Source organism: Gadus chalcogrammus, chromosome 12 (genome assembly GCF_026213295.1).
Source record: "Gadus chalcogrammus isolate NIFS_2021 chromosome 12, NIFS_Gcha_1.0, whole genome shotgun sequence".
Classification (NCBI taxonomy): Eukaryota; Metazoa; Chordata; class Actinopteri; order Gadiformes; family Gadidae; genus Gadus; species Gadus chalcogrammus.
Window position 1 is genome coordinate 8,368,848 of NC_079423.1, and position 24,682 is coordinate 8,393,529.

Sequence of the window (24,682 nt, forward strand, 5' to 3'; positions counted from 1 at the left end):
ATTTCAGATAATTAATGAATTCAGATGTCACAATGATCGTTTACATGGATAAGGAGTCCTACTGAATCAATTACTGCCGTTTATATCTAACTAATGATTGTTTTTGTAAAGTGTAACGTCGAGCCTCAGCAGCTTTCTCACTCCTTATGTGCTACTGTATAAAACCTGGGTTTGCGCCTGCACTAATTGCTTACGGCCATACCACCCTGAACACGCCCGATCTCGTCTGATCTCGGAAGCTAAGCAGGGTCGGGCCTGGTTAGTACTTGGATGGGAGACCGCCTGGGAATACCAGGTGCTGTAAGCTTTTTCTTTTTCAACTCGAGCTCATTGACTCCGGGGCCTACCGTGGCGTACCGTGACCTGATGTTTACTGCCAACCGCTTTGGAGGATTTAAGCAACATACCAAAACTGACAACGTCTCTCAAAACTATTTTTGTGAAACATGAGGACAGTATAGTGATACTGCCAGCAGGGAGCACCAGAGAGCTGAACCGACAGTTGTACATTTCTTAAACTTTCACCAACACAAACACGCACGCTCACTTCAGATCATGGGAGGACGTCAAAAATCACCACCCATTCTCTGACACTTTAACCGTTAACCTTGGTTCAAACATTTAACATCACACGCACACGCAGTGTATTTCAGATAATTAATGAATTCAGATGTCACAATGATCGTTTACATGGATAAGGAGTCCTACTGAATCAATTACTGCCGTTTATATCTAACTAATGATTGTTTTTGTAAAAGTGTAACGTCGAGCCTCAGCAGCTTTCTCACTCCTTATGTGCTACTGTATAAAACCTGGTTTTGCGCCTGCACTAATTGCTTACGGCCATACCACCCTGAACACGCCCGATCTCGTCTGATCTCGGAAGCTAAGCAGGGTCGGGCCTGGTTAGTACTTGGATGGGAGACCGCCTGGGAATACCAGGTGCGGTAAGCTTTTTCTTTTTCAACTCGAGCTCATTGACTCCGTGGCGTACCGTGGGTACCGTGACCTGATGTTTACTGCCAACCGCTTTGGAGGATTTAAGCAACATACAAAAACTGACAACGTCTCTCAAAACTATTTTTGTGAAACATGAGGACAGTATAGTGATACTGCCAGCAGGGAGCACCAGAGAGCTGAACCGACAGTTGTACATTTCTTAAACTTTCACCAACACAAACACGCACGCTCACTTCAGATCATGGGAGGACGTCAAAAATCACCACCCATTCTCTGACACTTTAACCGTTAACCTTGGTTCAAACATTTAACATCACACGCACACGCAGTGTATTTCAGATAATTAATGAATTCAGATGTCACAATGATCGTTTACATGGATAAGGAGTCCTACTGAATCAATTACTGCCGTTTATATCTAACTAATGATTGTTTTTGTAAAAGTGTAACGTCGAGCCTCAGCAGCTTTCTCACTCCTTATGTGCTACTGTATAAAACCTGGTTTTGCGCCTGCACTAATTGCTTACGGCCATACCACCCTGAACACGCCCGATCTCGTCTGATCTCGGAAGCTAAGCAGGGTCGGGCCTGGTTAGTACTTGGATGGGAGACCGCCTGGGAATACCAGGTGCTGTAAGCTTTTTCTTTTTCAACTCGAGCTCATTGACTCCGTGGCCTACCGTGGCGTACCGTGACCTGATGTTTACTGCCAACCGCTTTGGAGGATTTAAGCAACATACAAAAACTGACAACGTCTCTCAAAACTATTTTTGTGAAACATGAGGACAGTATAGTGATACTGCCAGCAGGGAGCACCAGAGAGCTGAACCGACAGTTGTACATTTCTTAAACTTTCACCAACACAAACACGCACGCTCACTTCAGATCATGGGAGGACGTCAAAAATCACCACCCATTCTCTGACACTTTAACCGTTAACCTTGGTTCAAACATTTAACATCACACGAACACGCAGTGTATTTCAGATAATTAATGAATTCAGATGTCACAATGATCGTTTACATGGATAAGGAGTCCTACTGAATCAATTACTGCCGTTTATATCTAACTAATGATTGTTTTTGTAAGAGTGTAACGTCGAGCCTCAGCAGCTTTCTCACTCCTTATGTGCTACTGTATAAAACCTGGTTTTGCGCCTGCACTAATTGCTTACGGCCATACCACCCTGAACACGCCCGATCTCGTCTGATCTCGGAAGCTAAGCAGGGTCGGGCCTGGTTAGTACTTGGATGGGAGACGCCTGGGAATACCAGGTGCTGTAAGCTTTTTCTTTTTCACCTCGAGCTCATTGCCTCCGTGGCTACCGTGGCGTACCGTGACCTGATGTTTACTGCCAACCGCTTTGGAGGATTTAAGCAACATACAAAAACTGACAACGTCTCTCAAAACTATTTTTGTGAAACATGAGGACAGTATAGTGATACTGCCAGCAGGGAGCACCAGAGAGCTGAACCGACAGTTGTACATTTCTTAAACTTTCACCAACACAACACGCACGCTCACTTCAGATCATGGGAGGACGTCAAAAAATCACCACCCATTCTCTGACACTTTAACCGTTAACCTTGGTTCAAACATTTAACATCACACGCACACGCAGTGTATTTCAGATAATTAATGAATTCAGATGTCACAATGATCGTTTACATGGATAAGGAGTCCTACTGAATCAATTACTGCCGTTTATATCTAACTAATGATTGTTTTTGTAAAAGTGTAACGTCGAGCCTCAGCAGCTTTCTCACTCCTTATGTGCTACTGTATAAACCTGGTTTTGCGCCTGCACTAATTGCTTACGGCCATACCACCCTGAACACGCCCGATCTCGTCTGATCTCGGAAGCTAAGCAGGGTCGGCCTGGTTAGTACTTGGATGGGAGACCGCCTGGGAATACCAGGTGCTGTAAGCTTTTTCTTTTTCAACTCGAGCTCATTGCCTCCGTGGCCTACCGTGGCGTACCGTGACCTGATGTTTACTGCCAACCGCTTTGGAGGATTTAAGCAACATACAAAAACTGACAACGTCTCTCAAACTATTTTTGTGAAACATGAGGACAGTATAGTGATACTGCCAGCAGGGAGCACCAGAGAGCTGAACCGACAGTTGTACATTTCTTAAACTTTCACCAACACAAACACGCACGCTCACTTCAGATCATGGGAGGACGTCAAAAAATCACCACCCATTCTCTGACACTTTAACCGTTAACCTTGGTTCAAACATTTAACATCACACGCACACGCAGTGTATTTCAGATAATTAATGAATTCAGATGTCACAATGATCGTTTACATGGATAAGGAGTCCTACTGAATCAATTACTGCCGTTTATATCTAACTAATGATTGTTTTTGTAAAAGTGTAACGTCGAGCCTCAGCAGCTTTCTCACTCCTTATGTGCTACTGTATAAAACCTGGTTTTGCGCCTGCACTAATTGCTTACGGCCATACCACCCTGAACACGCCCGATCTCGTCTGATCTCGGAAGCTAAGCAGGGTCGGGCCTGGTTAGTACTTGGATGGGAGACCGCCTGGGAATACCAGGTGCTGTAAGCTTTTTCTTTTTCAACTCGAGCTCATTGACTCCGTGGCCTACCGTGGCGTACCGTGACCTGATGTTTACTGCCAACCGCTTTGGAGGATTTAAGCAACATACAAAAACTGACAACGTCTCTCAAAACTATTTTTGTGAAACATGAGGACAGTATAGTGATACTGCCAGCAGGGAGCACCAGAGAGCTGAACCGACAGTTGTACATTTCTTAAACTTTCACCAACACAAACACGCACGCTCACTTCAGATCATGGGAGGACGTCAAAAATCACCACCCATTCTCTGACACTTTAACCGTTAACCTTGGTTCAAACATTTAACATCACACGCACACGCAGTGTATTTCAGATAATTAATGAATTCAGATGTCACAATGATCGTTTACATGGATAAGGAGTCCTACTGAATCAATTACTGCCGTTTATATCTAACTAATGATTGTTTTTAGTAAAAGTGTAACGTCGAGCCTCAGCAGCATTCTCACTCCTTATTGCTACTGTATAAAACCTGGTTTTGCGCCTGCACTAATTGCTTACGGCCATACCACCCTGAACACGCCGATCTCGTCTGATCTCGGAAGCTAAGCAGGGTCAGGCCTGGTTAGTACTTGGATGGGAGACCGCCTGGGAATACCAGGTGCTGTAAGCTTTATCTTTTTCAACTCGAGCTCATTGCCTCCGTGGCCTACCGTGGCGTACCGTGACCTGATGTTTACTGCCAACCGCTTTGGAGGATTTAAGCAACATACAAAAACTGACAACGTCTCTCAAAACTATTTTTGTGAAACATGAGGACAGTATAGTGATACTGCCAGCAGGGAGCACCAGAGAGCTGAACCGACAGTTGTACATTTCTTAAACTTTCACCAACACAAACACGCACGCTCACTTCAGATCATGGGAGGACGTCAAAAAATCACCACCCATTCTCTGACACTTTAACCGTTAACCTTGGTTCAAACATTTAACATCACACGCACACGCAGTGTATTTCAGATAATTAATGAATTCAGATGTCACAATGATCGTTTACATGGATAAGGAGTCCTACTGAATCAATTACTGCCGTTTATATCTAACTAATGATTGTTTTTGTAAAAGTGTAACGTCGAGCCTCAGCAGCTTTCTCACTCCTTATGTGCTACTGTATAAAACCTGGTTTTGCGCCTGAACTAATTGCTTACGGCCATACCACCCTGAACATGCCCGATCTCGTCTGATCTCGGAAGCTAAGCAGGGTCGGGCCTGGTTAGTACTTGGATGGGAGACCGCCTGGGAATACCAGGTGCTGTAAGCTTTTTCTTTTTCAACTCGAGCTCATTGACTCCGTGGCCTACCGTGGCGTACCGTGACCTGATGTTTACTGCCAACCGCTTTGGAGGATTTAAGCAACATACAAAAACTGACAACGTCTCTCAAAACTATTTTTGTGAAACATGAGGACAGTATAGTGATACTGCCAGCAGGGAGCACCAGAGAGCTGAACCGACAGTTGTACATTTCTTAAACTTTCACCAACACAAACACGCACGCTCACTTCAGATCATGGGAGGACGTCAAAAAATCACCACCCATTCTCTGACACTTTAACCGTTAACCTTGGTTCAAACATTTAACATCACACGCACATGCAGTGTATTTCAGATAATTAATGAATTCAGATGTCACAATGATCGTTTACATGGATAAGGAGTCCTACTGAATCAATTACTGCCGTTTATATCTAACTAATGATTGTTTTTGTAAAAGTGTAACGTCGAGCCTCAGCAGCTTTCTCACTCCTTATGTGCTACTGTATAAAACCTGGTTTTGCGCCTACACTAATTGCTTACGGCCATGCCACCCTGAACACGCGCGATGTCGTCTGATCTCGGAAGCTAAGCAGGGTCGGGCCTGGTTAGTACTTGGATGGGAGACCGCCTGGGAATACCAGGTGCTGTAAGCTTTTTCTTTTTCAACTCGAGCTCGTTGCCTCCGTGGCCTACCGTGGCGTACCGTGACCTGATGTTTACTGCCAACCGCTTTGGAGGATTTAAGCAACATACAAAACTGACAACGTCTCTCAAAACTATTTTTGTGAAACATGAGGACAGTATAGTGATACTGCCAGCAGGGAGCACCAGAGAGCTGAACCGACAGTTGTACATTTCTTAAACTTTCACCAACACAAACACGCACGCTCACTTCAGATCATGGGAGGACGTCAAAAAATCACCACCCATTCTCTGACACTTTAACCGTTAACCTTGGTTCAAACATTTAACATCACACGCACACGCAGTGTATTTCAGATAATTAATGAATTCAGATGTCACAATGATCGTTTACATGGATAAGGAGTCCTACTGAATCAATTACTGCCGTTTATATCTAACTAATGATTGTTTTTGTAAAAGTGTAACGTCAAGCCTCAGCAGCTTGCTCACTCCTTATGTGCTACTGTATAAAACCTGGTTTTGCGCCTGTACTAATTGCTTACGGCCATACCACCCTGAACACGCCCGATCTTGTCTGATCTCGGAAGCTAAGCAGGGTCGGGCCTGGTTAGTACTTGGATGGGAGACCGCCTGGGAATACCAGGTGCTGTAAGCTTTTTCTTTTTCAACTCGAGCTCATTGACTCCGTGGCCTACCGTGGCGTACCGTGACCTGATGTTTACTGCCAACCGCTTTGGAGGATTTAAGCAACATACAAAAACTGACAACGTCTCTCAAAACTATTTTTGTGAAACATGAGGACAGTATAGTGATACTGCCAGCAGGGAGCACCAGAGAGCTGAACCGACAATTGTACATTTCTTACACTTTCACCAACACAAACACGCACGCTCACTTCAGATCATGGGAGGACGTCAAAAAATCACCACCCATTCTCTGACACTTTAACCGTTAACCTTGGTTCAAACATTTAACATCACACGCACACGCAGTGTATTTCAGATAATTAATGAATTCAGATGTCACAATGATCGTTTACATGGATAAGGAGTCCTACTGAATCAATTACTGCCGTTTATATCTAACTAATGATTGTTTTTGTAAGAGTGTAACGTCGAGCCTCAGCAGCTTTCTCACTCCTTATGTGCTACTGTATAAAACCTGGTTTTGCGCCTGCACTAATTGATTACGGCCATACCACCCTGAACATGCCCGATCTCGTCTGATCTCGGAAGCTAAGCAGGGTCGGGCCTGGTTAGTACTTGGATGGGAGACCGCCTGGGAATACCAGGTGCTGTAAGCTTTTTCTTTTTCAACTCGAGCTCATTGCCTCCGTGGCCTACCGTGGCGTACCGTGACCTGATGTTTACTGCCAACCGCTTTGGAGGATTTAAGCAACATACAAAAACTGACAACGTCTCTCAAAACTATTTTTGTGAAACATGAGGACAGCATAGTGATACTGCCAGCAGGGAGCACCAGAGAGCTGAAACGACAGTTGTACATTTCTTAAACTTTCACCAACACAAACACGCACGCTCACTTCAGATCATGGGAGGACGTCAAAAAATCACCACCCATTCTCTGACACTTTAACCGTTAACCTTGGTTCAAACATTTAACATCACACGCACACGCAGTGTATTTCAGATAATTAATGAATTCAGATGTCACAATGATCGTTTACATGGATAAGGAGTCCTACTGAATCAATTACTGCCGTTTATATCTAACTAATGATTGTTTTTGTAAAAGTGTAACGTCGAGCCTCAGCAGCTTTCTCACTCCTTATGTGCTACTGTATAAAACCTGGTTTTGCGCCTGCACTAATTGCTTACGGCCATACCACCCTGAACACTGCCCGATCTCGTCTGATCTCGGAAGCTAAGCAGGGTCGGGCCTGGTTAGTACTTGGATGGGAGACCGCCTGGGAATACCAGGTGCTGTAAGCTTTTTCTTTTTCAACTCGAGCTCATTGACTCCGTGGCCTACCGTGGCGTACCGTGACCTGATGTTTACTGCCAACCGCTTTGGAGGATTTAAGCAACATACAAAAACTGACAACGTCTCTCAAAACTATTTTTGTGAAACATGAGGACAGTATAGTGATACTGCCAGCAGGGAGCACCAGAGAGCTGAACCGACAGTTGTACATTTCTTAAACTTTCACCAACACAAACACGCACGCTCACTTCAGATCATGGGAGGACGTCAAAAAATCACCACCCATTCTCTGACACTTTAACCGTTAACCTTGGTTCAAACATTTAACATCACACGCACACGCAGTGTATTTCAGATAATTAATGAATTCAGATGTGACAATGATCGTTTACATGGATAAGGAGTCCTACTGAATCAATTACTGCCGTTTATATCTAACTAATGATTGTTTTTGTAAGAGTGTAACGTCGAGCCTCAGCAGCTTTCTCACTCCTTATGTGCTACTGGATAAAACCTGGTTTTGCGCCAGCACTAATTGCCTACGGCCATACCACCCTGAACACGCCCGATCTCGTCTGATCTCAGAAGCTAAGCAGGGTCGGGCCTGGTTAGTACTTGGATGGGAGACCGCCTGGGAATACCAGGTGCTGTAAGCTTTTTCTTTTTCAACTCGAGCTCATTGCCTCCGTGGCCTACCGTGGCGTACCGTGACCTGATGTTTACTGCCAACCGCTTTGGAGGATTTAAGCAACATACAAAAACTGACCACGTCTCTCAAAACTATTTTTGTGAAACATGAGGACAGTATAGTGATACTGCCAGCAGGGAGCACCAGAGAGCTGAACCGACAGTTGTACATTTCTTAAACTTTCACCAACACAAACACGCACGCTCTACTTCAGATCATGGGAGGACGTCAAAAAATCACCACCCATTCTCTGACACTTTAACCGTTAACCTTGGTTCAAACATTTAACATCACACGCACACGCAGTGTATTTCAGATAATTAATGAATTCAGATGTCACAATGATCGTTTACATGGATAAGGAGTCCTACTGAATCAATTACTGCCGTTTATATCTAACTAATGATTGTTTTTGTAAAAGTGTAACGTTGAGCCTCAGCAGCTTTCTCACTCCTTATGTGCTACTGTATAAAACCTGGTTTTGCGCCTGCACTAATTGATTACGGCCATACCACCCTGAACATGCCCGATCTCGTTTGATCTCGGAAGCTAAGCAGGGTCGGGCCTGGTTAGTACTTGGATGGGAGACCGCCTGGGAATACCAGGTGCTATAAGATTTTTCTTTTTCAACTCGAGCTCATTGCCTCCGTGGCCTACCGTGGCGTACCGTGACCTGATGTTTACTGCCAACCGCTTTGGAGGATTTAAGCAACATACAAAAACTGACAACGTCTCTCAAAACTATTTTTGTGAAACATGAGGACAGTATAGTGATACTGCCAGCAGGGAGCACCAGAGAGCTGAACCGACAGTTGTACATTTCTTAAACTTTCACCAACACAAACACGCACGCTCACTTCAGGTCATGGGAGGACGTCAAAAAATCACCACCCATTCTCTGACACTTTAACCGTTAACCTTGGTTCAAACATTTAACATCACACGCACACGCAGTGTATTTCAGATAATTAATGAATTCAGATGTCACAATGATCGTTTACATGGATAAGGAGTCCTACTGAATCAATTACTGCCGTTTATATCTAACTAATGATTGTTTTTGTAAGAGTGTAACGTCGAGCCTCAGCAGCTTTCTCACTCCTTATGTGCTACTGTATAAAACCTGGTTTTGCGCCTGCACTAATTGCTTACGGCCATACCACCCTGAACACGCCCGATCTCGTCTGATCTCGGAAGCTAAGCAGGGTCGGGCCTGGTTAGTACTTGGATGGGAGACCGCCTGGGAATACCAGGTGCTGCAAGGATTTTCTTTTTCAACTCGAGCTCATTGACTCCGTGGCCTACCGTGGCGTACCGTGACCTGATGTTTACTGCCAACCGCTTTGGAGGATTTAAGCAACATACAAAAACTGACAACGTCTCTCAAAACTATTTTGTGAAACATGAGGACAGTATAGTGATACTGCCAGCAGGGAGCACCAGAGAGCTGAACCGACAGTTGTACATTTCTTTAACTTTCACCAACACAAACACGCACGCTCACTTCAGATCATGGGAGGACGTCAAAAAATCACCACCCATTCTCTGACACTTTAACCGTTAACCTTGGTTCAAACATTAACGTCACACGCACACGCAGTGTATTTCAGATAATTAATGAATTCAGATGTCACAATGATCGTTTACATGGATAAGGAGTCCTACTGAATCAATTACTGCCGTTTATATCTAACTAATGATTGTTTTTGTAAAAGTGTAACGTCCAGCCTCAGCAGCTTTCTCACTCCTTATGTGCTACTGTATAAAACCTGGTTTTGCGCCTGCACTAATTGCTTACGGCCATACCAGCCTGAACACGCCCGATCTCGTCTGATCTCGGAAGCTAAGCAGGGTCGGACCTGGTTAGTACTTGGAAGGGAGACCGCCTGGGAATACCAGGTGCTGTAAGCTTTTTCTTTTTCAACTCGAGCTCATTGCCTCCGTGGCCTACCGTGGCGTACCGTGACCTGATGTTTACTGCCAACCGCTTTGGAGGATTTAAGCAACATACAAAAACTGACAACGTCTCTCAAAACTATTTTTGTGAAACATGAGGACAGTATAGTGATACTGCCAGCAGGGAGCACCAGAGAGCTGTAACCGACAGTTGTACATTTCTTAAACTTTCACCAACACAAACACGCACGCTCACTTCAGATCATGGGAGGACGTCAAAAAATCACCACCCATTCTCTGACACTTTAACCGTTAACCTTGGTTCAAACATTTAACATCACACGCACACGCAGTGTATTTCAGATAATTAATGAATTCAGATGTCACAATGATCGTTTACATGGATAAGGAGTCCTACTGAATAAATTACTGCCGTTTATATCTAACTAATGATTGTTTTTGTAAAAGTGTAACGTCAAGCCTCAGCAGCTTTCTCACTCCTTATGTGCTACTGTATAAAACCTGGTTTTGCGCCTGCACTAATTGCTTACGGCCATACCAGCCCTGAACACGCCCGATCTCGTCTGATCTCGGAAGCTAAGCAGGGTCGGACCTGGTTAGTACTTGGAAGGGAGACCGCCTGGGAATACCAGGTGCTGTAAGCTTTTTCTTTTTCAACTCGAGCTCATTGCCTCCGTGGCCTACCGTGGCGTACCGTGACCTGATGTTTACTGCCAACCGCTTTGGAGGATTTAAGCAACATACAAAAACTGACAACGTCTCTCAAAACTATTTTTGTGAAACATGAGGACAGTATAGTGATACTGCCAGCAGGGAGCACCAGAGAGCTGAACCGACAGTTGTACATTTCTTAAACTTTCACCAACACAAACACGCACGCTCACTTCAGATCATGGGAGGACGTCAAAAAATCACCACCCATTCTCTGACACTTTAACCGTTAACCTTGGTTCAAACATTTAACATCACACGCACACGCAGTGTATTTCAGATAATTAATGAATTCAGATGTCACAATGATCGTTTACATGGATAAGGAGTCCTACTGAATAAATTACTGCCGTTTATATCTAACTAATGATTGTTTTTGTAAAAGTGTAACGTCAAGCCTCAGCAGCTTTCTCACTCCTTATGTGCTACTGTATAAAACCTGGTTTTGCGCCTGCACTAATTGCTTACGGCCATACCACCCTGAACATGCCCGATCTCGTCTGATCTTGGAAGCTAAGCAGGGTCGGGCCTGGTTAGTACTTGGAAGGGAGACTGCCTGGGAATACCAGTTGCTGAAAGCATTTTCTTTTTCAACTCGAGCTCATTGCCTCCGTGGCCTACCGTGGCGTACCGTGACCTGATGTTTACTGCCAACCGCTTTGGAGGATTTAAGCAACATACAAAAACTGACAACGTCTCTCAAAACTATTTTTGTGAAACATGAGGACAGTATAGTGATACTGCCAGCAGGGAGCACCAGAGAGCTGAACCGACAGTTGTACATTTCTTAAACTTTCACCAACACAAACACGCACGCTCACTTCAGGTCATGGGAGGACGTCAAAAAATCACCACCCATTCTCTGACACTTTAACCGTTAACCTTGGTTCAAACATTTAACATCACACGCACACGCAGTGTATTTCAGATAATTAATGAATTCAGATGTCACAATGATCGTTTACATGGATAAGGAGTCCTACTGAATCAATTACTGCCGTTTATATCTAACTAATGATTGTTTTTGTAAAAGTGTAACGTCGAGCCTCAGCAGCTTTCTCACTCCTTATGTGCTACTGTATAAAACCTGGTTTTGCGCCTGCACTAATTGCTTACGGCCATACCACCCTGAACACGCCCGATCTCGTCTGATCTCGGAAGCTAAGCAGGGTAGGGCCTGGTTAGTACTTGGTTGGGAGACCGCCTGGGAATACCAGGTGCTGTAAGCTTTTCTTTTTCAACTCGAGCTCATTGACTCCGTGGCCTACCGTGGCGTACCGTGACCTGATGTTTACTGCCAACCGCTTTGGAGGATTTAAGCAACATACAAAAACTGACAACGTCTCTCAAAACTATTTTTGTGAAACATGAGGACAGTATAGTGATACTGCCAGCAGGGAGCACCAGAGAGCTGAAACGACAGTTGTACATTTCTTAAACTTTCACCAACACAAACACGCACGCTCACTTCAGATCATGGGAGGACGTCAAAAAATCACCACCCATTCTCTGACACTTTAACTGTTAACCTTGGTTCAAACATTTAACATCACACGCACACGCAGTGTATTTCAGATAATTAATGAATTCAGATGTCACAATGATCGTTTACATGGATAAGGAGTCCTACTGAATCAATTACTGCCGTTTATATCTAACTAATGATTGTTTTTGTAAAAGTGTAACGTCGAGCCTCAGCAGCTTTCACACTCCTTATGTGCTACTGTATAAAACCTGGTTTTGCGCCTGCACTAATTGCTTACGGCCATATCACCCTGAACACGCCCGATCTTGTCTGATCTCGGAAGCTAAGCAGGGTCGGGCCTGGTTAGTACATGGATGGGAGACCGCCTGGGAATACCAGGTGCTGTAAGCTTTTTCTTTTTCAACTCGAGCTCATTGACTCCGTGGCCTACCGTGGCGTACCGTGACCTGATGTTTACTGCCAACCGCTTTGGAGGATTTAAGCAACATACAAAAACTGACAACGTCTCTCAAAACTGTTTTTGTGAAACATGAGGACAGTATAGTGATACTGCCAGCAGGGAGCACCAGAGAGCTGAACCGACAGTTGTACATTTCTTAAACTTTCACCAACACAAACACGCACGCTCACTTCAGATCATGGGAGGACGTCAAAAATCACCACCCATTCTCTGACACTTTAACCGTTAACCTTGGTTCAAACATTTAACATCACACGCACACGCAGTGTATTTCAGATAATTAATGAATTCAGATGTCACAATGATCGTTTACATGGATAAGGAGTCCTACTGAATCAATTACTGCCGTTTATATCTAACTAATGATTGTTTTTGTAAAAGTGTAACGTCAAGCCTCAGCCGCTTTCTCACTCCTTATGTGCTACTGTATAAAACCTGGTTTTGCGCCTGAACTAATTGCTTACGGCCATACCACCCTGAACACGCCCGATCTCGTCTGAACTCGGGAGCTAAGCAGGGTCGGGCATGGTTAGTACTTGGATGGGAGACCGCCTGGGATTACCAGGTGCTGTAAGCTTTTTCTTTTTAAACTCGAGCTCATTGCCTCCGTGGCCTACCGTGGCGTACCGTGACCTGATGTTTACTGCCAACCGCTTTGGAGGATTTAAGCAACATACAAAAACTGACAACGTCTCTCAAAACTATTTTTGTGAAACATGAGGACAGTATAGTGATACTGCCAGCAGGCAGCACCAGAGAGCTGAAACGACAGTTGTACATTTCTTAAACTTTCACCAACACAAACACGCACGCTCACTTCAGGGCCCCGTTTCCCGATAACGATGGATCCACGCTCGTACGATCATTCTCACGATGGATTTTGCGATCCATCGTCAATTTCATTGGAGCGTTTCCCGAAACTCCTCTTAACGTGAACGCGCATTCGCTGCACTCACGACGTCGTAGGATTGTAACTGTCTACTGACACGGTGCTGAAATGGGCTCCGTAGGAGGGGGAGACGCAGGAATGTCGCAGGAAAATTGTGTTAAAAAGGGTTAAAATAAATCCCCATCAAGGACAACAGCAGAGTAGCCTCCGAAAAAAATAGACTGCAATTAGATGAATGCTATAGCAAGACATTAAAACACAATTGATTAGGCTTAAACCGACATATATCAGTCCTAATCCTGAATGCACTGTGCGTTTCACGGCATTTTCCCCCCTGAAATAATTCCATATGACAAAAAATTAAAAATTGCTTGTGTGACAACTACATTTATCTTAATGGGCTGATTTCTGAAACATGCTTTGCGCAGCAAAGAGAGCCGACTTAATTTGATTCCGCATAAGGGTTTCCTTGATTGATCATTTGATTGGCTATAAAAGCCCCTCCGGAAATAGGGTAAGGTATGTATTGATGAGGAATACAACGAAGCCCACCGTCTGGCCCGGTGCATCGTTGAGCGCACGATCGGGAGGTGGAAGTTGCGCTATATTAGATGCCTTCATCACAAGTCAGGCGGAGGGCTCCAGTTTTCGCCGGCCAAGTCATGCGCCGTGATATGTGTGACGGCTATGTTGCACAACATTGCAGCTAAGGCTGGGGTGGCATTGCTTGAACCGGAGGACGCTGAGGACGATGACGACGAGGAAGATCGGTGTGAGGACGGCCTCCCTCATAACTACGCGGCTGGTTTTCATGCGCGTCGAAGAGTGATTGAGACTTTTTTTTAACCCCCTCCACCCTCCCACATGTCACTAAACATTCCCGTCAACGTGACCAATCCCCACCATATCCCAGCCTTTTGCCTGCTCCTTTGCTTGTTTTTTATAATTTATTTTATTTCTTTATTTTAATTTTTTTAAATTTAATTTAATTTTTTACATTATTTTATGCTACGTTTTATGAGTAGCCTATGTCAGTCTGCACAAATCCCCCCACTTTCTCTCACACATTTTGAGTGCCCTGCCTGCGCAAACATTTTCTGGACTGTCCCGTTTTATTTTGGCCATTTTAACATCTTTATTAATAAATAAATTAATAATCTTTATTAATTACCAAACTAAGAACATAAAGGCGCAATGCGTTTTAATAAAACGCATCCAATAGACGGAATGTCCGATGGTGTCGCCACTGAGGCTATAGCTGACGATGCTCTTAGCGTCCTACGAGCACCCCTGGAGTACTCGTTAGCTACGAGCGTTTTCAAGACGTTCGTTCCCCACGATGCTTTCGGGAAACGCGGTGAAAACTCTACGATGCCCTTACGACGCACTTCACGATCCACTTAGGCTAACGATGCTTTCGGGAAACGGGGCCCAGATCATGGGAGGACGTCAAAAAATCACCACCCATTCTCTGACACTTTAACCGTTAACCTTGGTTCAAACATTTAACATCACACGCACACGCAGTGTATTTCAGATAATTAATGAATTCAGATGTCACAATGATCGTTTACATGGATAAGGAGTCCTACTGAATCAATTACTGCCGTTTATATCTAACTAATGATTGTTTTTGTAAAAGTGTAACGTCGAGCCTCAGCAGCTTTCTCACTCCTTATGTGCTACTGTATGAAACCTGGTTTTGCGCCTGCACTAATTGCTTACGGCCATACCACCCTGAACACGCCCGATCTCGTCTGATCTCGAAAGCTAAGCAGGGTCGGGCCTGGTTAGTACTTGGATGGGAGACCGCCTGGGAATACCAGGTGCTGTAAGCTTTATCTTTTTAAACTCGAGCTCATTGCCTCCGTGGCCTACCGTGGCGTACCGTGACCTGATGTTTACTGCCAACCGCTTTGGAGGATTTAAGCAACATACAAAAACTGACAACGTCTCTCAAAACTATTTTTGTGAAACATGAGGACAGTATAGTGATACTGCCAGCAGGGAGCACCAGAGAGCTGAAACGACAGTTGTACATTTCTTAAACTTTCACCAACACAAACACGCACGCTCACTTCAGATCATGGGAGGACGTCAAAAAATCACCACCCATTCTCTGACACTTTAACCGTTAACCTTGGTTCAAACATTTAACATCACACGCACACGCAGTGTATTTCAGATAATTAATGAATTCAGATGTCACAATGATCGTTTACATGGATAAGGAGTCCTACTGAATCAATTACTGCCGTTTATATCTGACTAATGATTGTTTTTGTAAAAGTGTAACGTCGAGCCTCAGCAGCTTTCTCACTCCTTATGTGCTACTGTATGAAACCTGGTTTTGCGCCTGCACTAATTGCTTCCGGCCATACCACCCTGAACACGCCCGATCTCGTCTGAACTCGGGAGCTAAGCAGGGTCGGGCCTGGTTAGTACTTGGATGGGAGACCGCCTGGGAATACCAGGTGCTGTAAGCTTTTTCTTTTTCAACTCGAGCTCATTGACTCCGTGGCCTACCGTGGCGTACCGTGACCTGATGTTTACTGCCAACCGCTTTGGAGGATTTAAGCAACATACAAAAACTGACAACGTCTCTCAAAACTATTTTTGTGAAACATGAGGACAGTATAGTGATACTGCCAGCAGGGAGCACCAGAGAGCTGAACCGACAGTTGTACATTTCTTAAACTTTCACCAACACAAACACGCACGCTCACTTCAGATCATGGGAGGACGTCAAAAAATCACCACCCATTCTCTGACACTTTAACCGTTAACCTTGGTTCAAACATTTAACATCACACGCACACGCAGTGTATTTCAGATAATTAATGAATTCAGATGTCACAATGATCGTTTACATGGATAAGGAGTCCTACTGAATCAATTACTGCCGTTTATATCTAACTAATGATTGTTTTTGTAAGAGTGTAACGTCGAGCCTCAGCAGCTTTCACACTCCTTATGTGCTACTGTATAAAACCTGGTTTTGCGCCTGCACTAATTGCTTACGGTCATACCACCCTGAACACGCCCGATCTCGTCTGATCTCGGAAGCTAAGTAGGGTCGGGCCTGGTTAGTACTTGGATGGGAGACCGCCTGGGAATACCAGGTGCTGTAAGCTTTTTCTTTTTCAACTCGAGCTCATTGCCTCCGTGGCCTACCGTGGCGTACCGTGACCTGATGTTTACTGCCAACCGCTTTGGAGGATTTAAGCAACATACAAAAACTGACAACGTCTCTCAAAACTATTTTTGTGAAACATGAGGACAGTATAGTGATACTGCCAGCAGGGAGCACCAGAGAGCTGAACCGACAGTTGTACATTTCTTAAACTTTCACCAACACAAACACGCACGCTCACTTCAGATCATGGGAGGACGTCAAAAAATCACCACCCATTCTCTGACACTTTAACCGTTAACCTTGGTTCAAACATTTAACATCACACGCACACGCAGTGTATTTCAGATAATTAATGAATTCAGATGTCACAATGATCGTTTACATGGATAAGGAGTCCTACTGAATCAATTACTGCCGTTTATATCTAACTAATGATTGTTTTTGTAAAAGTGTAACGTCGAGCCTCAGCAGCTTTCTCACTCCTTATGTGCTACTGTATGAAACCTGGTTTTGCGCCTGCACTAATTGCTTACGGCCATACCACCCTGAACATGCCCGATCTCGTCTGATCTCGAAAGCTAAGCAGGGTCGGGCCTGGTTAGTACTTGGATGGGAGACCGCCTGGGAATACCAGGTGCTGTAAGCTTTTTCTTTTTAAACTCGAGCTCATTGCCTCCGTGGCCTACCGTGGCGTACCGTGACCTGATGTTTACTGCCAACCGCTTTGGAGGATTTAAGCAACATACAAAAACTGACAACGTCTCTCAAAACTATTTTTGTGAAACATGAGGACAGTATAGTGATACTGCCAGCAGGGAGCACCAGAGAGCTGAAACGACAGTTGTACATTTCTTAAACTTTCACCAACACAAACACGCACGCTCACTTCAGATCATGGGAGGACGTCAAAAAATCACCACCCATTCTCTGACACTTTAACCGTTAACCTTGGTTCAAACATTTAACATCACACGCACACGCAGTGTATTTCAGATAATTAATGAATTCAGATGTCACAATGATCGTTTACATGGATAAGGAGTCCTACTGAATCAATTACTGCCGTTTATATCTAACTAATGATTGTTTTTGTAAAAGTGTAACGTCGAGCCTCAGCAGCTTTCTACGGAGCCCCCCAAGGGACATGGAGGAAAAAAAAAAAATTGGTTGAAAATAAATAAATAAATAATGGTTTGCGAGATCTCGCAAATGGTTTGCGAGATCTCGCAAATATTTTGCGAGATCTCGCAAAAGACTTTGCGAGATATCGCAAAAGACTTTGCGAGATCTCGCAAAGACTTTGCGAGATCTCGCAAAAGACTTTGCGAGATATCGCAAAACTCTTTGCGTGATATCGCAAACCAACTTCCGCAGCCCTCATTCACCAACGGTCCATGCAACAGTCATATCTATTCATCTATGATAAACCGTACACCAGAAAATAATCATGGAGGAGGATTTAGAGCATTTCCTTCAGTCCAGAGGGGTCCCAAGAGAGGACATCATGCGAATGCAAAGAGACAAGGTGGGCAGGAATTTAATTTAACAGAAGTTGGACTAGGTTCCCTGCTCTGAGTTATGCTAGTCCAACGCTGTAGATGTTGTAAATTAGCTTCAGATATCTTTTAGTTTTCTTTATGAGGGGCTATGTGTGTTTTATCTCTGTCATGTTGCTTCAATAAATTGCATTCATATAGTAGCCATGACATGTAATAAGCGGGATAATATATAGCGAACGGGTCACTTTCTAGAAATAAAGACTGACAAGCTGAAGAGGGAGTTCAGCTTGAAGGTCTTTATTTCTAGTATTATCCCTTACCTTATTACCAGTAGTGTAGTCTACGTGATACGCAGGTATACGCCGTATACCCACTATGGAACGCACCAGGATTTGCGTATCCCCACTTAAAAATGTGCACGGATACGTATCAATCGTCTTGTGACAGATCTTTCACACTGTGTTTTTTCGCAAATACCGGTTGGGTATAACTGCAATAAAATACTTTAAGCAGGGGAATTTATCTCCTACATTCACCATTCATAAAATTCACCCTGCGCGCTCGCGCTCTGCCCTGTCTGTTACGAAGCGCGAAGCTGCCCCTGCATCTCTCTGCACGTTAGTTGGCGGGCCGAGCCCCTCCTTCTCGCGTGTGTGTGTGCGCGTGCGCGTGTGCGCGCGTGCGCGCGCGTGTGTGTGTGTGTGTGTGTGCGTGTGTCCAGTCCTCCCATATTAATGTGTAAACCACATAACAAGCAGTCAACAGAAGACAATGTTTTAATCCCACTTTATATCTACTTGTTACTTTTAGATGAGAACCCCTGGTCAGCCTTTCAGCTCAAGTTAACCTAGCTTTAGTGTGTGTGTGTGTGTGTGTGTGTGTGTGTGTGTGTGTGTGTGTGTGTGTGTGTGTGTGTGTGTGTGTGTGTGTGTGTGTGTGTGTGTGTGTGTGTGTGTGTGTGTGTGTGTGTGTATACAATATGAATGACTAGGCAATCAATCTCAAGTTTACCTAGCTTTGGTATGTTTAAAATAAGAATATGAAGTATTTCTTCTTATATTTGCAGGTTGACAAGGCAGTGCTATCCATCATGAGTGATGAGCAAATGGCTAAATACATCACTTCATATGGTGACAGAATAGCTGTCCTCTCCTTCTGTCAACAATCAAACACCAGCACCACCGATAAAGAGACGCTTCTACAGAAATTAAGAGCTAAAATAGGAGCACGGAAAATGAAATCAAAGAAAAAAGGAGTGTCACAATCAGGTGTGGTGGAGAGGAAAGCAGAGGGGATGACGAGACCAAAGAACAATGCAGCAGAAAAGACAACTAGAAAGATCGAAATCGGATGGCTTCATTTTACTGGCATCGATTACCATCAAGTCAGGACCCAAAATGGGGGGGGGACAAGGCACGCGAGAATGGAGAAAGCTTCAACGGTGTCTCTGATCCTCGAACTGGGAAAGCAGCTGTTTTTCCCAGACGGAGCCTCGACAAAGGGCCGAGCAGAAGACTTTGACTTTGTTGTCTGCGATTTCAAAAGAAAGGAGATTGCTTTAAATGAATCTATCGGCAGTCTTTACGACCAAACTAAGTTAAAGCTGCTTAGATTTTACATCTGCACCAAAGAACAAGCAGCTTTAACAGATCAGTCCTTAGATGAGGATTCTCAACAGTGTTTATCCACTTCAGATGAGGCTGTATCTGCCATCACTCCCATTGATGCAGATGAAGCATTTACTGATGACCTGGAGCTTGTGCCTTCATCACGCAGCGACATCACTGATCAGGTTTGTGGCCCTAAAAAAAAGTAATAATAATGACAGAGGCCGATGGAAATAGATTGTTGTACCTGTGATATATATGTGGGTGTGTGTGTGTATGAATTAAATCAGAAAAATCTTCAAATATTATGCTTAATAGAGTAATGGAGCTTTCTTGTGCAATATATTTTTTTATCACTATTGAATATACATTGTGAAAACGTGTTTCACCCTGCCATATTTGAAATAACCGCTTTCAAAAAAATTAAACATGATTTCTTCCATTACAGAACCTGCTTTTCCAGATGCAACCAAAGTCCAAAAAACATAGGGGCACATCCGAGATTGTGACTGCACAAGGTTCAACAAAATCCCATCTCACTCATTCAACTCCAAAAGACAATACAAAAGCCCACATCGGCCAGGGGCAGGATACTGATTCAAGTGATGATGATGTTTTGAATCATCTCGAGCCTTCCTCTGATTTGCCTGACTCCTGCTTTGAAACTATTGATCTGACCAGTGCAGTTCTACAATCTGAGTCTTACTCTGATGAGCGAGACACTGTTGAATGGGATCCAGAAGATGACCCTCGTGGAGCATATGATGATTGGATAGATGTCATAACATTGAAGTCTGGCAACAATGAGGATATCACACAGGTAATTTAATTAAAATAAGCAAAGGAAGTAGAAATAGTAATACCAGAAAAAAGGAAGTTTGTCCAATGTTTGTCCATTCTGTGATACAGCAGAAAAATGACGGTGCAACATGGCGTCCTCAGCGCAACGGTCCTATGTAGATAGGCCTATGTTATCTTTTGTTATTTTTTCTGTTTTCTTCATTATATAAAAATGTAAGTGGAACCATCTCACCAGTGTCCCTGGATTTCAACGGAACACTGGAATGAAGAAGACTCGTTTAGAAACTGTTCTATAGATTGCAATCTGCAATTACATATTATATATGTAGGGTCAAAATGTCTGCTGTCAAATAATACTGCATTCATAATTTATCCTTCAGAGTGTCGACCCGAGTGGAGAACCTATTCAGGATATACCACTCCGGTTGTCTCCAGCTATTGGCCTGCCTACACCAAATGTGCAGTCCATACACGAGGAAGCATTGCAAACTGCACAAGTAAGATTAAGCACTACAAGAATCCCTGAACACATAATTTAAACAGGTGTAATATTTTAGAGAACTGTTAAGATGTGATACAATTGTGTATCTGGATGGTATAAAAGGATAAAAGTAGGGAGATCATGTTCAACAGTAGATTCATTGTCTTTCAAATCCATCTTCAAAATACATTCACATACTCATATTTGGATATAGAAATGTGATAGCCTGCGTTATAAACTGACGGTGTGCTGTTTGAGGGAAATGAAGGGAAGCTTTCGAGCTTCATTAGTAGAAATAGCATTCCAACATTATTTGTACTTTGACACAAGGTAGCACACTTGAATAATCAAACTCAAGAGCGCCTCGAAGAGTTCCATTTATATAGAGTTGTTTATTTTAATAGATTATCTGTAATATACACCGACATAGTGACACATTTTTTAGAGGGGTCCTATTATGCTTTTCCGTTTTTACCTTCTCCTATTGCGCTTTTCACGTTTCTGTCCGCCATCTGTCAGTAGTGCACTACACGTGTAGGTTTCACAGGAGGACAGAGAGTGCAAAAACAGGTCAAATCCACCCTGTGGCGCAAATGAGGTAGTACATGAATCGTATTCTATGCCTGTTAAAGATAATTGGAACACAATGTCTACTTCAAAATTATACAAATATCAAGAAGAATAACTGTTAAACTAAATAAGGCAAACATAAGGACTTCAGAAAATAGAATATCTGTAGGGGTGTGTAGTACTAATCCAAAATACACTATTCTCACACAAACAAAAAATTATTGATATTTGGGTCTTTCCTTCACTCATTGACCACTCTTTTTCCACAATTGTTATTGTCTTCTTCTCGCAGGACAGTGGATGGACTTTCACCCCACAAGATTTCCCGTCAACTTCATACAGCCAACCTTTCTCATCAACCTCAGCTGGCAACTCCGCGAATCAAGAGAGTCCACGACAAGCATCAATTTGCAGGATAAATGTGGTTGACGATCTTGTGGCTGTATTTATGGACAGCAGCATTTTGAATTTGAGTCTGACGATGGACTTTGTCAATGAAAATGCTATTGGTGACGTCGGAGTGTCAAGGGAAGTTTACACTGCATTCTGGGAGCAGTTTCTTGAACAGTGTGAAGGGGAATCGGAGCGAGTTCCAAAGCTGAGGCCAGATTTCTCTGAGGTTAAATGGCAAGCAGTTGGTCGAATCTGGGTGAAAGGATTCCTGGAACATGGTGTCATGCCAGTGAGGCTTTCAAAGGCTTTCATTTTAGCCTGCATCCATGGAATTGACTCAGTTGATACTGACATCCTGATGAGCTCATTTCTCGAATACCTCCCTTCTGTTGAGAGATCAGCTGTTGAAAAAGCTCTCCAGGGCACAATGGAGGAAAGTGATGAAGAGGAATTGCTTGACCTTTTCACAAGGATGGGTTCCCATATCCTACCTCCAAAGAAAAACATGGAGCCTGCAATCAAAATAATGGCTCACAAAGCCATTCTCCAAGAGCCAAAATATATACTTGATTGCTTCTCCACATCCATGGCACTTGTACAGATGAGGTTGTCAAACAAGCAAAGTGTGTTGTCTCTGTATGAGTCAAAGAAGGCCACAGGCAAAAGAGTGTTTCAACTGTTGGAAACTTCCAACGTAGTGCTGTCTCAGAGAGAAGAGACAACCTTTAACCACCTGAAACGGTATGTAAAAAATTCTGAACCAACCCAAGCAGAAAAAATCCTGCGTTTCTGCACTGGGTCTTCTGTCATATGTGTTGGCAAAATATTTGTTTGCTTCAACGCTGAAACCGGGCTCGGCAGAAGGCCCATTGGTCGTACCTGTGGAGCTACCCTTGAACTACCGTGTACTTACAGTTCATACCCCGAATTTCGCACTGAGTTTGACAACATACTGTCCAGCAACTACTTGAATATGGACATACTTTAAACTCTTGGACTGGCTTGATAATACAAGTTGTAATATTATGGTTCGTCATTGACTGTGTGTTTTTTCGTTTTACCGGTTCCGTTTGAATTAACAGTCACTTACCTGCGAGCTACAAGTGTTCCCTGCGTTCCAAATCGCATTTTTTCTATTCTACAGACATCTGATCATAAAAATAATCTATTTAGGATGCAGTGCGCATACACTTGGGACATACTTAATCCGTGTGCCTCACTGCCTTTTTTTTTCTTCGCCACATTTTCTAATTTGTTATAAATTGTTAATTGTTAATTGACTTTTACTTTTCATAACCTGACATGTTTTGATTGTTAATGTTCCTGCCCACATACCGTTCAAAATCCACCCAAAATGTCCTACAGGCAGCCCAAATAAAAAAAGATATTATATTTTCGCCAATGTTTTGAAAGAAATAATATTTGAGGGAATATTTTTTGTTGTTGTTTTAGAAGCGAAATGCATTGTATGTGTGTGTGTGTGTGTGTGTGTGTGTGTGTGTGTGTGTGTGTGTGTGTGTGTGTGTGTGTGTGTGTGCTTAACACGCTATTTTATGTTGAAATGCGACGTAATCCAGTGTTCACGAAAACGTACACTGTCAACGTATGCTTTTGGCGACTGGATTGGCTCTCAGATAACCGTGTTTCTAACTAGATGACTTCATTAAAAGTTACATAAAGTAACGGTTTAATAACAAACGCAGGAAACACGTGAGCTGCTAGTTTAGCGAAAGCAGCGTCCCTAGCAACCTGACGTCGTTGAAACATACGAGCGAGCCGATGAAATCTTCCTAATAACTATAAAACTAAAGAGCAGACACAATCACTGACTGAAGATTATGCAAGTAAAAAGTATATTTCCCGCTAGAAATGTTATTAGAAACACGTTTAACGGTGAATCGGTCCTAAAATATTGCATTTCCCATTCAGATAATAAAGATTAATAAAGATCATACACATTCACTGACTGAAGATTATGCAAGGAAAATGTACATTTCTCGCTAGAAATGTCATTAGAAAAACGTTGAATGGTGTATCTGTCCTAAAATATTGCATTTCCCATTCAGATAAAGATTAATATAGGCTACGTAACAATTTCACCAAATGCTAGGAGAACGTATTGCCCCCTGTTGGTGCTATTCCCCCATTCATTTCGAATGGAGAAGAAGGCGTGTTCAGGGTCACGCTTTGCTCGAGCAAAGCGTGACCCTGAACACGCCTTGCGATGTCGACAAACGTATCTATTTTACGCCCTGGCGTGATACCGGGTTGAAATGTCACATGTTGCTCTGGTGTCAAGACAGCTGATTTTATACAGGTTTCAGGCCATCCTACTTGAACCGGCAGGATGACCGCACCCCCTGCTGTATACAATCAGCTGTCTTGACACCACAGCAACATCATGTGACATTAAGAAGAAGACTGCAGGAACTTGTCATGGTATGAGAGGTAATACTAGTCTGATTACAAGAACAATTAAGTCAATTGTTCTTGAACAAGTACAATTATTAATTCATTGCCAAGTTTTTCATCTAGCTAATGTGGCCAGTGTAAGATGTGGCCTGAAAATACCAGGAAACAGCACCAAACTTGTTTGGCAATTTGTTTATTCAGAGTTCCACACCAGGAT

At 43.4% G+C, this 24,682-nt stretch overlaps 1 protein-coding gene, 24 non-coding genes and 1 pseudogene across 25 annotated transcripts; all 26 read left to right on the forward strand.

Annotated features, from left to right (window-relative positions):
- Positions 1-188: 188 nt before the first annotated feature.
- LOC130397295 (5S ribosomal RNA) lies at positions 189-307 on the forward strand. The gene has a single exon (XR_008899891.1). It is a non-coding gene; the product is annotated as a 5S ribosomal RNA (ribosomal RNA).
- Positions 308-835: 528 nt separating this feature from the next.
- On the forward strand, positions 836-954 carry LOC130400357 (5S ribosomal RNA). Its single transcript, XR_008902836.1, has one exon. It is a non-coding gene; the product is annotated as a 5S ribosomal RNA (ribosomal RNA).
- A 527-nt stretch (positions 955-1,481) lies between these two features.
- LOC130397296 (5S ribosomal RNA) lies at positions 1,482-1,600 on the forward strand. Its single transcript, XR_008899892.1, has one exon. It is a non-coding gene; the product is annotated as a 5S ribosomal RNA (ribosomal RNA).
- A 528-nt stretch (positions 1,601-2,128) lies between these two features.
- Positions 2,129-2,246, forward strand: LOC130394469 (5S ribosomal RNA). Its single transcript, XR_008897624.1, has one exon. It is a non-coding gene; the product is annotated as a 5S ribosomal RNA (ribosomal RNA).
- A 526-nt stretch (positions 2,247-2,772) lies between these two features.
- LOC130394476 (5S ribosomal RNA) lies at positions 2,773-2,890 on the forward strand. Its single transcript, XR_008897630.1, has one exon. It is a non-coding gene; the product is annotated as a 5S ribosomal RNA (ribosomal RNA).
- Positions 2,891-3,418: 528 nt separating this feature from the next.
- Positions 3,419-3,537, forward strand: LOC130397297 (5S ribosomal RNA). The gene has a single exon (XR_008899893.1). It is a non-coding gene; the product is annotated as a 5S ribosomal RNA (ribosomal RNA).
- Positions 3,538-4,065: 528 nt separating this feature from the next.
- LOC130395148 (5S ribosomal RNA) lies at positions 4,066-4,183 on the forward strand. The gene has a single exon (XR_008898236.1). It is a non-coding gene; the product is annotated as a 5S ribosomal RNA (ribosomal RNA).
- Positions 4,184-4,712: 529 nt separating this feature from the next.
- LOC130399866 (5S ribosomal RNA) lies at positions 4,713-4,831 on the forward strand. Its single transcript, XR_008902361.1, has one exon. It is a non-coding gene; the product is annotated as a 5S ribosomal RNA (ribosomal RNA).
- A 529-nt stretch (positions 4,832-5,360) lies between these two features.
- LOC130395398 (5S ribosomal RNA) lies at positions 5,361-5,479 on the forward strand. Its single transcript, XR_008898458.1, has one exon. It is a non-coding gene; the product is annotated as a 5S ribosomal RNA (ribosomal RNA).
- A 528-nt stretch (positions 5,480-6,007) lies between these two features.
- Positions 6,008-6,126, forward strand: LOC130400372 (5S ribosomal RNA). The gene has a single exon (XR_008902850.1). It is a non-coding gene; the product is annotated as a 5S ribosomal RNA (ribosomal RNA).
- A 529-nt stretch (positions 6,127-6,655) lies between these two features.
- Positions 6,656-6,774, forward strand: LOC130400733 (5S ribosomal RNA). The gene has a single exon (XR_008903208.1). It is a non-coding gene; the product is annotated as a 5S ribosomal RNA (ribosomal RNA).
- A 529-nt stretch (positions 6,775-7,303) lies between these two features.
- Positions 7,304-7,423, forward strand: LOC130400814 (5S ribosomal RNA). The gene has a single exon (XR_008903287.1). It is a non-coding gene; the product is annotated as a 5S ribosomal RNA (ribosomal RNA).
- Positions 7,424-7,952: 529 nt separating this feature from the next.
- Positions 7,953-8,071, forward strand: LOC130394244 (5S ribosomal RNA). Its single transcript, XR_008897422.1, has one exon. It is a non-coding gene; the product is annotated as a 5S ribosomal RNA (ribosomal RNA).
- Positions 8,072-8,601: 530 nt separating this feature from the next.
- Positions 8,602-8,720, forward strand: LOC130395409 (5S ribosomal RNA). Its single transcript, XR_008898468.1, has one exon. It is a non-coding gene; the product is annotated as a 5S ribosomal RNA (ribosomal RNA).
- A 529-nt stretch (positions 8,721-9,249) lies between these two features.
- LOC130394391 (5S ribosomal RNA) lies at positions 9,250-9,368 on the forward strand. Its single transcript, XR_008897555.1, has one exon. It is a non-coding gene; the product is annotated as a 5S ribosomal RNA (ribosomal RNA).
- A 527-nt stretch (positions 9,369-9,895) lies between these two features.
- Positions 9,896-10,014, forward strand: LOC130394836 (5S ribosomal RNA). Its single transcript, XR_008897956.1, has one exon. It is a non-coding gene; the product is annotated as a 5S ribosomal RNA (ribosomal RNA).
- Positions 10,015-10,544: 530 nt separating this feature from the next.
- LOC130394997 (5S ribosomal RNA) lies at positions 10,545-10,664 on the forward strand. Its single transcript, XR_008898102.1, has one exon. It is a non-coding gene; the product is annotated as a 5S ribosomal RNA (ribosomal RNA).
- A 529-nt stretch (positions 10,665-11,193) lies between these two features.
- On the forward strand, positions 11,194-11,312 carry LOC130396066 (5S ribosomal RNA; annotated as a pseudogene).
- Positions 11,313-11,841: 529 nt separating this feature from the next.
- LOC130399651 (5S ribosomal RNA) lies at positions 11,842-11,960 on the forward strand. The gene has a single exon (XR_008902154.1). It is a non-coding gene; the product is annotated as a 5S ribosomal RNA (ribosomal RNA).
- Positions 11,961-12,488: 528 nt separating this feature from the next.
- Positions 12,489-12,607, forward strand: LOC130394971 (5S ribosomal RNA). Its single transcript, XR_008898078.1, has one exon. It is a non-coding gene; the product is annotated as a 5S ribosomal RNA (ribosomal RNA).
- A 528-nt stretch (positions 12,608-13,135) lies between these two features.
- Positions 13,136-13,254, forward strand: LOC130395179 (5S ribosomal RNA). The gene has a single exon (XR_008898264.1). It is a non-coding gene; the product is annotated as a 5S ribosomal RNA (ribosomal RNA).
- A 2,031-nt stretch (positions 13,255-15,285) lies between these two features.
- LOC130400121 (5S ribosomal RNA) lies at positions 15,286-15,404 on the forward strand. Its single transcript, XR_008902600.1, has one exon. It is a non-coding gene; the product is annotated as a 5S ribosomal RNA (ribosomal RNA).
- Positions 15,405-15,933: 529 nt separating this feature from the next.
- LOC130401243 (5S ribosomal RNA) lies at positions 15,934-16,052 on the forward strand. The gene has a single exon (XR_008903708.1). It is a non-coding gene; the product is annotated as a 5S ribosomal RNA (ribosomal RNA).
- Positions 16,053-16,581: 529 nt separating this feature from the next.
- Positions 16,582-16,700, forward strand: LOC130400311 (5S ribosomal RNA). The gene has a single exon (XR_008902787.1). It is a non-coding gene; the product is annotated as a 5S ribosomal RNA (ribosomal RNA).
- Positions 16,701-17,229: 529 nt separating this feature from the next.
- Positions 17,230-17,348, forward strand: LOC130400741 (5S ribosomal RNA). Its single transcript, XR_008903216.1, has one exon. It is a non-coding gene; the product is annotated as a 5S ribosomal RNA (ribosomal RNA).
- A 1,873-nt stretch (positions 17,349-19,221) lies between these two features.
- LOC130393743 (uncharacterized) lies at positions 19,222-21,165 on the forward strand. Its single transcript, XM_056604463.1, has 2 exons — positions 19,222-19,993; positions 20,257-21,165. Exons 1-2 carry the CDS (start codon positions 19,241-19,243, stop codon positions 20,635-20,637), a joined length of 1,134 nt encoding a protein of 377 aa, XP_056460438.1. The 5' UTR covers positions 19,222-19,240; the 3' UTR covers positions 20,638-21,165.
- The last annotated feature ends 3,517 nt before the right edge of the window (positions 21,166-24,682 follow it).

Bases quoted from the DNA above. Each gene is read 5' to 3' on its own strand.
- LOC130393743 (XM_056604463.1), top strand. From the start codon at position 19,241: ATGAAGTATTTCTTCTTATATTTGCAGGTTGACAAGGCAGTGCTATCC. The intron at 19,994-20,256 runs GTTTGTGGCCCT...CTTCCATTACAG, and splicing joins GCAGCGACATCACTGATCAG to AACCTGCTTTTCCAGATGCA.